Below are 13845 nucleotides of genomic sequence, written 5' to 3' on the forward strand. Positions count from 1 at the left end.
CTTGGGGACCAGAGGATTGCCTACGATGGTTTCTCTTCCTGTTCTGTTACAGTTGCCTCTGGTGCTTCTCAAGAATCTGTCCTTGGCCCATTCATTTCTTCTCTGTCTGCTGCCCCGGGTTTTTCTGTGAAAATGTAGCATCAGTGTTCTCAGGTACATTGACGAGTCCCAGTTCTACCCCCACACCAGTTCTCTTGAGCCCTCTGCATCTTTAACTGTTGATCAACATGCAATATGAGATGAGAAGACACTTGTCCCAAACCAAAGCTTGGAAAGCCTAATCACCATTGATTTCAGACCCTGTTCCACACACCTCTCCCTTGCTACCAACTCCATCCCTCCCCCACTGTCTGAAACCAGACAATGGTGTTTACAATCTCGATCCTAAGAAAAGCTTTAGACCACTCGTTTTCCATCTTCTGCTACATCAGCTGACTATACTATACTTCAGCCCATCTGCTGCTGAAACACTCATCCATGTCTCAGTTTCCTCTGTTGCAATGACTCTGACCCCTTCTTCCACTCTCCCTAAACTTATCATCAGAACCCTGCTGCCTGTATCTAATGGGCACCAAATTCATCTTCATGCCTGTGCTGGTCCCCTATATTGACTCCAGGTTTAGCAGTAACTTGTTCTCATCATTGTTTTCCAATCCCTGGCCCGAAACTTTCCAGGAGCTGAGCCCTCTAATTCCAGCCTCTTGAGCATTCTTGATCTTGATCTATCCACCATTAGTGACTATGCCTTCAGCTACCATCCCCTTAAGCTCTGGAATTCCCTCCTTAATTCTCTGTGTCTCCATCGCTGCTCCTTTCACACACTTTAAAACCCACCAAGCTTTTGATCACCTGACTCACTTACTTCCTCTTGTGTGGAGTTTTGATTGATGATGGCTTGGGGTGTTCTACACTGTTAAGGCATTATACAAATACAGGATGTTGCTACGTCCAAATGTGCCATCGCCCTAATCCCTGTTGTTTGTCCTGTCATTGTTCTAGTTAGCTGGAGGAATGTTTGAAGGAATGTATACAGGAAATGACTATAAACACAAATTTGGCTCTATGCAATTTAACAAGGTTATAAGTTTCAGGCGGATTTAGACCTTTAGTGGAAAGAGGTCAGTTTAATTCCTGTTATGAATGGCTGCTGCTGCTTAGACAGTACCTTGTGTTGCAGGATGACTTGCTTCCTCTCCAGTTCTGTGGGTCTGAGGTGGCTGATGAGGCCAATGTGGGACCCACAGTCTCTCCCACAGACAGGCAGGAGGTGCTTGACGTGGTTTGAGAGGTTCTGCGTTCATCTGCCATTGGGCTTTGCAAGGTCCCTTTGAGACTTGAGGTCCTCTGTGCCTTTCTGGAGACTCCTTCTCCATTTTGAGCACGGACAGGAATTCCTGTAAGTCAGTGGGGTTGTTGCATTTTCAGAAGGTGAATTGTAAGAATTGTGTTTTCTCTGTCCTTTTGGAAACCTCTTGCTGTGACTGAGCTTGAAGTAGAGTGCCTACTTCAGAAGTCTGGTGTCAGGCATGTAGGTGCCTTGCAACTAAAGCCTTGATGTTGACCTAAGAGAGGACCCTGACTTTGGTTCACTTATCCTGTCAGTGGATTTGGAGGATTTGGTGATGGCATAAGTAGTGCTTATCCAGTGGTTAATGTACAGGCAAAGCAGTTAGAGAAGCAGATGGTACATTGGCCCATTATTGTAAGAGCATTTGAATCCATGAGTAGAGATGTCTTGCTCTAATTACATAGGGTCTCGATGAGACCCATTTGCAATATAGTGTTCAGGTCTCCACACCTAAGGAAGGATACCCTTGGAATAGAGGGCGTGCAGCGGAGGATCTTTAGATTGATTCATGCTTTGTTATAGGAGGAAAGATTAAGCTGTCTAGGCCTCAAATTCCTCCTAAATCTTTTGTGCCTCCCCTTAAACCTATGCCCTCTAGTTCTTGATACCCCATCTCTGGATGCATTCAACCTATCTATGCCCCTCATGATTTTATATACCTTTTTAAGATCACCTCTCAGTCTCTTACACTCTAGGGGATTAAGTCCTAGTCTGTCCAACCTCTCCCTGTAACTGTCCCTCAAGTCCTGACAGCATTCTTGTAAATCTCTTCTGCACTCTTTCCAGTTTAATAACATCTTTCCAATAGCAGGGCGACCAAAACTGAACACTATACTCCAAGTGTGACCTCATCAACGTCTTGTACAACTGCACCATGACTTCCTAACTTTTATACTCAATGCCCTGACTTATGAAAGCCAGCGTGCCTAAAGCCTTCTTCACCACCCTGTCTGCTTGTGACTCCACTTTTCAGAAAACCATGTACTTGTACTCCAATGTCCCTCTTGTTCTACAACACCCCCAGGGCCCTGCAGTTTCACTGTGATAGTCCTACCTTGATTTTACTTTCCAAAATGCAATGCCTCGCACTTACCCAAATTAAACTCCATTTGCCATTCCTTGGCCCACTTACTCAGCTGATCAAGATCCCCCCTGTAATTTTTGATACCCTTCTTCATTGTCCACTATACCACCTATTTTGGTGTCATCTGCATATTTACTGACCATGCCTTGTACATTCTTATCCAAGACGTTGATAGAGATGACAAGCAACAATGGGCCCAGCACTGACCCCTGGGCCACACCAATGATCATGGTCCTTCGGTCTGACGCAACCTTCCACTATCACCCTCTGCTTCCTACCATCAGGCCAATTGTGTATTCAATTATCCAGCTCTCCCTGGATTCCATGCGATCTGACCTTCCATAGCAGCCTACCACATGGAACCTTACTGACGTCCATATAAACCATGTCTACCGCTCTGCCCTCATCAATTTTCTTAGTTACCTCATCAAAAAAACTCAATCAAGTTCTTTGGAAATTTTCTACCCAAAAAGGGTGTGGAGGTGCGGTTGCTGAGTATATTCAAGACAGCGATTGATAGGCAATGACACAAGAGACTACAGATGCTGGAATCTGGAGCAACACATAAAAAGCTGGAGGAACTCACCAGGTCAGGCAGCATCTATGGAGGGAAATGGACAGTCGACGATTCGGATCACGACCCTTCATCTGGACTTGACCCGAAACATCGACCGTCCATTTCCCTCCAGAGAGATTGATAGGTATGTGGGTATTGAGGGAATCTAGGGATCTAGGGTTAGTATAGGAAAGTGACATCCTGAGGAAAAGATCAGTCATGATATTGAATTGCAGAGCAGGCATGAGGGAATAGAATGGTCTGTGCCTGATTCTGTTGTTTATATTCTGATGAGACTGATGGCCATACTTCACACGCTGTTTACTCATTGACCTTCGTGTCTCAGTGGTCCGGTGCTGAATGATAAAATGCACAATTTTGTTGCTGGACATCTCAGCGATAGGGAGCAGGTGGTTACAGTCAGAAGCAGCTAAATAAATCAACGACACTTTGTTCTCCTCTGGTGGTGATAGGGTAAAAGTGGGTGGTAGTGATTGGGTGTTTTCATTCCTTGCAGGTTGATAAAGAGACCAACACTGAAGAACCCTTTCCTGAAGAGGTTATGATTCGATCAAAAGAAAGAAGCAGTCGTCGATCACGTGGATCTCCTTTTGTTCGTAGTAGTACCATTGTCCGCTCACAGACCTTCTCACCAGGAGCACGAAGTCAGTACGTCTGTAGGGTAAGTAGGCAGCCGTTTAATACCAAGGAATGAACCATTCACTATCTGTACCCTGAAAGGATAGCCTCCCACTTTAGTTAATGTGGGAAAATGAGGGAAGCTGTCGCAACCCTCTGCAGCTGTTCTGAAGTTTCCGTGAACAGAGGATTAACTCATAGGGCCTCAACAGAGGAGACACAAATATGATGGCACAGCATAAGATGGGCTAAATAAGGAAATGGATAAGATTTTATTCATTTCCTATTTAACCCACCTCCAATTTTTAAGGATGAACGCCGAGGTTATTTGTCTCCTGGTAATGCAGCAGAGTCTGTTTGCCATCTAACTGCATGGGAGGATGGTGACCATTGGGAATGGATGGGTAGGGAGACTAATGGGGGCAGGGTAACTGCTCAGGGCTTATGTGGTAAAAGGCCAGCTAAACGTGCAATCAGAATTACCGATCAGATTAATTGGGTGGCATGCAGAGAAAAGTACTCTAACACAACCTTGGCTGGTGTTTGAAGTCACTGAGTATTAAATGTGACCCTAACCACAGTGGAAAAATTACCATATGATGATTGGGCAGCTGACTACTATACTGCCAGAAGCAAAATCTCCAGAGACAGTGACTTCAGCCTGATTGCAAATTGCTTGGTTACCATTAACTGTGGATTAATTTTAACCAAAGCTATCTGCCGTATGTTCCGCACACTTAACCTGCTGAGAAGTTGAGACGAGCTGCGCTGTAAAACGAATGCATCATTCCATCCTGACGCTTTCCTGCTCTTTGGAGGTTGTGTTAAAATCATCTCCAAAATCACCGCCATCAAACATTGGGGTTGGAAGTGGAGGTGCAGAAAAGTGTGGACCAAGGTTACGGAAATAGGGAGGGCAAGTAGGCATTTGAACACTCACAATACAATTGCATTGAGTCCAGGCAGGTGATTAGGGCATAGATAGGGTGAATATACTCAGTCTTTTTCCCAGGGTTGGGGAATCAAGATCTAGAGGGCATAGGTATAAGGTGAGAGGGGAAAGGTTTAATAGAAACTTGAGGGGCAACTTTTTTACACAAAGTGTGGTATGTATGTGGAATGAGCTGCCAGAGGAAGTGGTTGAGGCAGATACAATAACAACTTTTAAAAGACAGTTGGACAGGCACATGGATTGGAAAGATTTAGAAGCTTATGGGCCAAAAGCTGGCAAATGGGACTAGCTTGGATGGGGTATGTCGGTCAGCATGGACCAGTTAGGCCGAAGGCCTGTTTTTGTGGTGTATGAGTCAGTGGGAGCATTTAAATAAATTAACTCTTAACCAGTTAGAATCCATCTCCTTCAAGGAGTGAGGATGTGCAAGCTGGTGCTCTCACTACTGATTGCTAGGTTGTTTGATCTTCACCCTGTCACAGTTTAATTATGACATGGAGATAGTTAGGATGCAGACCCAAATTTCCACATGAGAATGCAACACCTGAAGATTGCAGTTAGCTGCTGGAAAATGTGATCAGAGTTCACAACTGAAATTAAAAATGAGTCTTTATGTTATATATAATGTTGTTCCTGATTGCAGCTGTACCGAAGTGACAGTGACAGTTCAACACTTCCAAAAAGATCACCGTTTATCCGAAATGCATTAGAGCGATGCACTCTGCGTTATAAGCAGGTAAGCATTTTGGATAATTTAGGACAATTGACACTTACAGGGCAGAATCATAAGATTACATGATTTAGATAGATTTGTTGTATGTACATACATGCTGTATATTCCCTCAATTGTAACTGGTGGTGAGGTTCTTAAGTGGATGGTAATCCTTTTTTCCTTCACCCCTCCCCACCAATTGGAGCACAGGACTCAGTTGGCTTTTACTCTTGCGCCTCATCCCACACTAGCTCCCCACCTGGTGGCAGGCTGATGGCACAGCAAGGGCCAACAGGCAGGGACTGAAATTTTCTTGGAGAGAGGAGGTTGTCAGGCTGCTGTTAGCAATGAGGTCATGACAAGCTCATCTACTCTTAAGCGCTACTGGTAAAGGGATAAATATTGATCTTCTTACTGAGAACTTGATCTGCTGCAGATCAAAAGAGCTCTTGCATCCACTTGAAATGGTGAATGGGATTTTAATTTAATGTTTTATCCTAAAGAGAGTACTTCCAACAGTTTAGTGCCCCTTAAGCACTATGCAACTACAAAGTGTGCTGCTAGTTCCCTGCAAGCTATAACTATGAAATTACCTACAAATTAACACACAACCCCTCCATCATTTTGTACACCTGTGCCTGATCCCCACTAACCCTTCATTCCTCTAAAGTAGATAGTTTTAAAAAACCAATCAGGATAACTGTAGTTCTTTAAGATTGGTTTGTACCTGTAGCTCCCCTCTGATTGTTTTCCAAGACCAGTCCTTTTTAGGCAGTTGCTTGGGGTCGAGGGTGACATGCCTCCACTCAGTTCTGTAGATTCTGAGGTGGCTGATGAGGTCATAGTGGGTCTAGCAGACTCCATTTGCAAGTGGGGTAAGAGGTGTTTGACGGAGCAGCTTGGTGGCTTGTTTGGAAAGTGGTGTCCTCCTCCTGCTGGGCTTCCACATGCTCCCAACAAGGAGACTCAGGTTGTTGGTGTCATCCAGGTTACCTCCTCCATTTTGACCACCCACTGGCCAGGGAGTGGAGGTGTTGCACTTTTTCAAGGAGGCTTTGAGAATATCCTTGAATCATTTCCTCTCAACTTGGGAATCTCTCGCTGTGACAGAGCTCAGAATAGAGTGTATGTTTTCAGGAGACTGGTGTTGGACACGTGATTACTGTGGCCAGCCCCTTGGAGCCAACTGTGTGGAATTAGAACCTCAGTGCTGGGGTTGTTGACCTGGGAGAGGGCACTGATGTGGCTTGCTTATCCTGACAGTGTATTTGGAAGATTTTGTGGAGACCACGTAGGTGGTATCTCTCCAATGGTCACTGCTGTCCATTGGACCACCACTATGTCATCGACTGTGGGTGTAATTTGCCAGAGGCAATCTAACCAACAGCCTGAATAATAGAATGGTGTCTTTGATTTGTACTGAATGGTTCTATTAAAACCATCCATAAGCCTGTTTGCTTTAAGAATCCATTTTCCTTGGCAGTGTGAAGGGCTTCAACCATGCTGAATTATAAAGTTTCTGTAATATCCATTTTTCAAAGAATAATCATTTGAAGTGTAATTAAGATTATTGGTTATACACATGGAAATTATTTGTGACTCAGAAGATTGTTCAAGAGTTGTTATTTGGATTTTAAAATGGTAATTAATAATATAAATTCATTTCTTGGAAAATTCAACTGGATTTTTGTTGACACGTTACAGCCATCCTTCAAAACTCCACTAGTTGAACACCCTACACGGACATCCCTGGACTTGGAGCTGGATCTCCAGGCATCCAGGACAAGGCAGCAGCGACTGGACGAGGAGCTGAGTGCACTACGGGAGCTGAAACAGCGGCTGGAGGAGAGCAGGAGTCGGGGGCAGGTCGACTTGCCTCAGTGGATCCTAAGAGACGAGCGATTCCGCAACCTGTTGAAGGAAGCAGAGAGGCAGGTGTGTGGAAATTGTGCTCTCAGCACAGTGAGCTGTGTTTATTGTGATTTTCTTAAACTGATGACAGACTAGTTTGAAGGGCTAATGAGGGAACTTTGTAGTGATGAAGCATTAATTTGTCTTTCCTCTTTGCAGAAGTGTTCTTATCATCTCTTTTTAATTTGGGTTTGGTTGCCTTTCTTACTAACTGTGTAGAGTAAAAGGATATCAGAAACCAGGACAACAGGAGATATTGTTCTTCATGACTTTTTTTCTGGGTAGATTGAAACTTAGACAATATTGCTGAAAGTTCATATCTTAACAAGAATGCATTGACCTTAAGAGTTTGAAGGTTGGGACAACGGTAATCAAAGAAACAAATCCAAGACTTTGTTAAGCTAATTGGATGTTCCTTTACTTCCCGTGATTTATTGGCTTGCATCCTCAGTTCTGCTAGACACATGAGATTCTTGAACCAGTTCCTTGGGAAGAGAAGCTGAGGTGGTTTCCCTTCCCTGGGAATGGGGGAGGGAGTACCTACCCTTAGGCAGCCACTGTAAAACCTAAAAGGAACCACCTACCCTTTTACAGCATGGAGGGGTTTGCCAGGATTGTCTGCAAAGGGCCTGGAATGCATCACCCTCTGGCTTGGAGGCGGGACTGGGCGCCCAAGCCAACGCTTGCTCTGCAAGTGTTGTAGCTGGCATAAAAATCAGATTCCATTTCAAATGAAGCATCTGTCCAAAGATTGCACAGTGCGTTTACTTGCAGTGATGTAAGTGCTTTTTCTTTTGAAACCATTTGCAGGCAAAGCAAACAAAGTCGGAACAGCGCCAAGAGCAAGCAGCTGAGAAAATGTTGAAAAAAGCAGCAAAGGAAGTGTATCAGCTGCGAGGACAAAGCCAAAAGGAACCCTTGCAGGTTCAGTCTTTCAGGTACAGAAGAGCTTTCGCTTGCTGAAGGATTCCATAAAACAAATGAGCACACTGTAGTGAAAAGTTACCCGTGGATATATAGCAAATTATTTGTTACATCAGGGCACCACAAACGGGTATTGAAATGGCAAAGGTTTTGGTCTTGGTGAGGTTGAGTAAGGGTCAGAAACAGGAAGCAAACACCATAACTGCTTTTCACTATTCCTTGGATAAAAAGGGCCTGTCTCACCTAATGATGGTACCTTGAGCAATGTAGATTTTCCCCAATCCTCTATGCAAGTGTCTGCTTAGATTTTGTGCTGTGGTTTCTGGAGGATGTCTCCGATTCGCAGACAATGCAACTAATTATCCCAAGCTGCTACCTTTGATGAACTGATAGGATAAGATATCTTTATTTATCACATGCACATAGAAACATACAGTGAAATGCATCTTTGGCGTTGTGAGTTCTGGGGGCAGCCTGCAAGTGTCGCCACGCTTCCAGTGCCAACATAGCATGCCCACAGCTTCCAAACCCGTACGTCTTTGGAAGGTGGGAGTAAACCGGAGCACCCGGAGGAAACCCATGCAGACATGGGGAGCACGTACAAACTCCTTACAGACAGCAGCCAAAGTTGAACCTAGGTCACTGGCGCTGTAATAGTGTTACGCTAACCGCTACAGAAAGCATGATGATCTTAAATGTGGGCTACTAAATAGACCGGTTTTGCTGTGTCAACTCTTGAAAGTGACAAAACCCATGTTAAACGAAGCCCATGTCATTATAAAGTTAACCCTTGTATTTATAGTGGCTTTGGAAAACTGACTACTTATTTAGCTGCTTATGTTTGTGATGTTCTCCCTCAAACTGTAACAATGCTCCTTCCTTAAACTGAGTGGATTTCCAGTGTAGTAATATTTACTTATATAGCAATTTAACATGTCCCCAGGAACTTAAGGAGACAAAATTTAATTTCAAGTTAGATAAGGAGAGATTAGGACACTGAACAACAGCTGGTCACAGAGAGAGGTTTTAAAGAAGAGAAGGTTTAAAGCAAAAACTGCATTACTGAAACATAGCACCTCTAAGTAATTTTGAAATAGGATTTAAAACTTGTATTTCTCATTTTTATCTTTTCCTGTTTTCTACTTCCCCTCAATGTGCAGTCACTATTTCAGACTTCTTGTTTATTTTTTATTTTAAATTATTTTTCTAATTGCACATTTCCTGCAATATCTAATGTGGAACTGGGAACAAGAAAGTAGGTTGCAAACTTCTCAAATGTTACAGTGCAGGAGCTAAATCACTTATCATGGGTGTGTCTACTTTTCAAAAGAGGCAGCCAATGGGTCCAGCTCCCTCTCCTCCAACCTCTGCTTTGTTTCCTTTCCCACGTATTTTGTCCCGTTTCCTACCGAAATTTATTATTGGGTTTGCTCCCACAACCTTTTCATGCTGTGTATTCTAGATTGGAATAACTTGTAGTATAAAAAATAAAAATTCCTCACAGCTATACCATTGATTTTTGGGATTAATCTAAGATCCATCTTTTCTGATTATCAATTATCCTGCCAATAGATAGAGGTTAAAAATTGTCTCCATGTTCCCAGTAACCTTAGATTTGGCATAATGATTAATCTGAACTCTCCAACTCACTGCAGCTTCAATGCCACTGGAGTCCCGGCAACCTGTGTTACCAGCTGTACTCGAATTGTAGTGTAGCTTCTCAAATGCCAATGTTTGCATGTCTGCAGAAGGAAGTAAAACTCTGAATACTGGCCCTTGCTTGAGGGGAAAAAGATAATAAATATCTCAACAGCAACGTTAGGTGACATGTAAGGAATTTCTTTAGTTTCAAAAAAATGACTAAAGCTTTCTAGTAGCAAGTAGTGAACATTCATTCACAATCCTTGGACTGAAAAATCTGTGAAAGATTATTTCACCCATAGGCTTGCCAGATATGGAGTTGTGTAAGAAAGGTACTGAATCAACGACTGATTGACAGTTCACCATCATGCTCTTCTGAATAATTATCCTGGCTACAGATAAGTGTGATTATGAGCTTCAACTGAATGTAATAGTGTAAGAGGTACTTATGTCCTTTGAAGATGGCTAGTAGAACGTAGAAGACATCCCAGTGGAATATAGTATATACAAGGGGCGTTGGTCTTATTTCTGCTGTGAGCACAATTAAAGTGAACAAATATTGTGAGAAAGCCTAAGTATTTCTGTGTCACTGCCTTTTTTTAAATTTAACTCAACTATCCCTCGTTATGTAGTCATGGTGTTTTAATGCTTCTGCAGCCAGAGGAGATACTTTATATATTAGGGGGAAAAGCTTTGTAATCACTATGTGCTCAAAGCTTGTTCCTTTTAAAACAAACTGCTGGAAGAACCCAGCAGGCTGAGCAGCATCTGTGGAGACAATGGGATGGTCAACGTTTCAGGTTGAGACCCTGCTTCAGGCTGGAGAGTGTTGAGGGAAGATGGCCAGTATGTAGAAGTGAGGGGGAGGGGTGAGACAGAGGCTGGTAGGTGAAAGGTGGAACCAGATGGGGGGAGGGGGCAGATGGAGCCAAGTGGGGGAGGGATAGGAGAAATTGGGCAAGGGAGAAGAAATCCAGGTGGATAGATATGTAGGTTATGGGAAGATGGAACCAGGTGGAAGATGGTGGTGAGTCCAGGTAATGAAGGAGGGAAAGACGGAAAAACTAAATAAAGGGAGAGAGCACCTGGGTGGACTGGTGGGAGTGGGAAAGGAACATGGAGTGAATTACCTGAAACTGGAAAATTCACTATTCATACCATTGGTTACCCAAGTGGAATATCAGATGGTGTTCTTCTCATTTGCTTTTGGCCTCGCTATGGAATTGGAGAAGGCAGAGGTCAGATAGGTCAGTGTGAGATTGGGAAGTGAAGTTGAAGTGACATGTGACCCGAAGTTCAAGATGACTGTTGCAGAGTGAAGGTGCTCTGCAAAATGGTTGCCTAGTCTACGCTTGGTCTCATCAATGTAGAGGAGGCACGTTGTAAGCACCGACTGCAAGAGACCAGATTCGGGGAGGTGCACATGAATATTTGCCTCACCTGGAAGAACTGTTTAGGTCCCTGGATGGTGGTGAATGGAGAGGTGTAGGGACAAGTGTTAAAGGGGAAAGTGCCAGGGTACTGAGAGAAATGGGTGGGAAGGGATGTGGACTAGATAGCCGTGGAAAGAGGGGAAGATGTGGCTGGTGGTGGGATCCCGTTGTAGCTCATGGAAATGGCAAAGGATCATATGCTGAATGTGGAGGCTAGTAGGGTGAAAGGTGAGGACCAGGAAAAAACTATCTCTGGGGAGCAGGGAGGTAAGGGCAGATGTACAGGAACTGGAAGAAATTCGTGTAGGGCTCCATTAACTACGGTAGGGGGAAGCCAAGTTTCCTGAAGGAGGAGGACGCTTCAGTAGCCCTAGAGCAGACAACCTCATCTTGAGAACAGATGTAGTGGAGACGGAGAAACTGAGAGAAGGGGATGGTGTCCTTACAGGAGACAGGGTGAGAGGAGGTGTAGTTGAGGTAGCTGTGGGAGTCCACAGGTTTTTAGTAGATACTGGTAGACAGTTGTCTCCTGAGATGGAGACAGAGAGACTGGACAAAGAAAGAAAAGTATCAGAAACAGTCCAGGTGAACCTGAAGGCAGGGTGGAAGTTGGTGTCAAAGGTGATAAAATTGACAAGTTCCACATGAGTGCAGGATGCAATACCAATGAGGTCATCAACGTAGCAGAGGAAGAGTTGGGGCGTGGTGCCAGAATAGGTTTGGAACAAGGACTATTACACATAGCCAACAAAAAGAAAGGCAGAGCTGGGGCCCATGCGAATGCCCATGGCTGCACCATCGATCTGCGGAAAGTGAGAAGAATTGCAAGTGAAGTTTTTCAGGGTAGAACAAGTTCTGCCAGGCGGATGAGAGTTTTTGGAGAGGAACTGGTTGGGTCTTTGTTCCAGCAGAAATAGAGGGTGCTAAGACCTTCCTGGTGGGAGGTGGAGGTGTTTATAGATTGGAAGTCCCTAGTAAACATGAGACAGTTGGGACCAGGGAATTGGAAGTTGTCAAAGTGCCACGGTATGAAGAAATACATTCCCCTTGTTCCTTTTAACCCTGGGTCCTCAGGTTCTTGGTCAAATTATCTGAATGGATTGGCAGTTTCCTCTCCCTCTTGTGTGGCACCACCTTCACAATGTAATACTGCATCTGATGCTCATTACTTCACCCCCTGCACTACCTGTAGTATGGAATTGTAGACCTACTCCTTGCACTGCAAGCATCTTGGACTTTGGTGACCTAGACTTCTGTTTTATCACAGAGAGAAGATGGCATTTTTCACCCGAGCACGAATCAACATACCTCCTCTGCCAGCGGATGATGTATGACACTTTACTCTATTTTAACTATGAAGTATTTATCAGTCTCAATTTTACTTATGTGAAGTTACTAGAAAAAAAACAGTTAAGTGATTTTTATTAAACACTTGTTGCAAGGGTTATTCCTATACACATTTTGTAAAAAGAAAAAAGGAAAAAAAATGCTATATACTTATATTATAAATATATATATATATATCTTTATATATATATTTTATAATTCTAGAATTGCAGCGAGGCACTGTGTATCCTTGTTGTGAAATTAACATCTCTGAAGGAATGGTATTATGTAAAAGATCAAACTAAGCTGTTGTATATCTTTTTTCAGTTTCTGTGCACTCTGATGTATGTGAGCTTAAAAGGCTGGAAGATGGAAACAAGGCCAGCTTAATCATGTCCATTGTAATATAGGTTTCTTATTTAAAAAAAATATTTTCCTTGAAGGAAAAGTCTCAGTTTTAGGTGTATTTTAAGACTATAAAGTTCTGCAGTATTTTTGGGTGCACTGGAATGAAATCTTAAGCTGGCTTTGTTTCTGTTACCTGATGTGAAAATACTATGCGCTAATTATTAATGTTACTTTAATATGTTTCAAGCCGCACGTAATCTTTAGCGTTTTATGTTACTCTGTGCCTTTACACTATGTTGTAATATTGTAATCTTTACCACAACTGTTTATTGTACAAAAAAATTTCAGTAGTAACATCTTTCAATATTTTTACTATTAAAATAAAAAAAACCTTTATCAGTGATTATGGAGAGGGTGCAGTGAATTTTACTTACAGAGAACAGCTTGGATAAACAAATGGTTTATTCACTTGCAGTTATTAGTATACCATTATTAATATGCTTTATGCAAAATGTTTAGTTGGTACATTATTTACAGCCTTTTACTGTAGTAATTACATCTGAGGGTAAATCGCACCATTGAAGTATTTGCAATGAAGTTATAGGCTACCTATTTGTCATCCAATATCCCTGCCATTGTATCCTTTACACACTGACCAAATGTGTAAAGGAATGATGCATGCATGGATGTTCCAGGGCATCACAAGGGGTGAGAGTGGGTGCCAAGGACATTTTGGATATTGGACGACCACTGAAATCTGACACCTGAGGTGGAGAATGTACCCCATTTTCCCCCCCTCCCCTTCCCCAGCTCTTTATTTCGATTGGAGGTTCCCACAGGGCCCATGGCTGAGGCTGTTGGAACCTGAAGGAAGTCCGGTCTGGGGCCGTATTGACAGACTGATGTTCATTGGACAGTATTGCAGGAAGAGTTGGAAGACTGGCAGATAGGATGGGGAGGGGGCTCGTAAT

General features: G+C 43.2%; 1 protein-coding gene across 1 annotated transcript in view; it reads left to right on the forward strand.

The window, feature by feature from the left end:
- The window catches only part of wwc3 (WWC family member 3), a 172183-nt gene extending 158924 nt beyond the window's left edge, over positions 1–13259 (forward strand). The window contains exons 19-23 of the mRNA XM_052013860.1: positions 3506–3670; positions 5223–5315; positions 6996–7226; positions 8013–8140; positions 12468–13259. Coding sequence (XP_051869820.1) covers positions 3506–3670; positions 5223–5315; positions 6996–7226; positions 8013–8140; positions 12468–12534 — 684 coding nt within the window. The 3' untranslated portion in view covers positions 12535–13259. The remainder of the gene's footprint in view (positions 1–3505; positions 3671–5222; positions 5316–6995; positions 7227–8012; positions 8141–12467) is intronic.
- Positions 13260–13845: the final 586 nt, after the last annotated feature.

Source organism: Pristis pectinata, chromosome 4 (genome assembly GCF_009764475.1).
Source record: "Pristis pectinata isolate sPriPec2 chromosome 4, sPriPec2.1.pri, whole genome shotgun sequence".
Classification (NCBI taxonomy): domain Eukaryota; kingdom Metazoa; phylum Chordata; class Chondrichthyes; order Rhinopristiformes; family Pristidae; genus Pristis; species Pristis pectinata.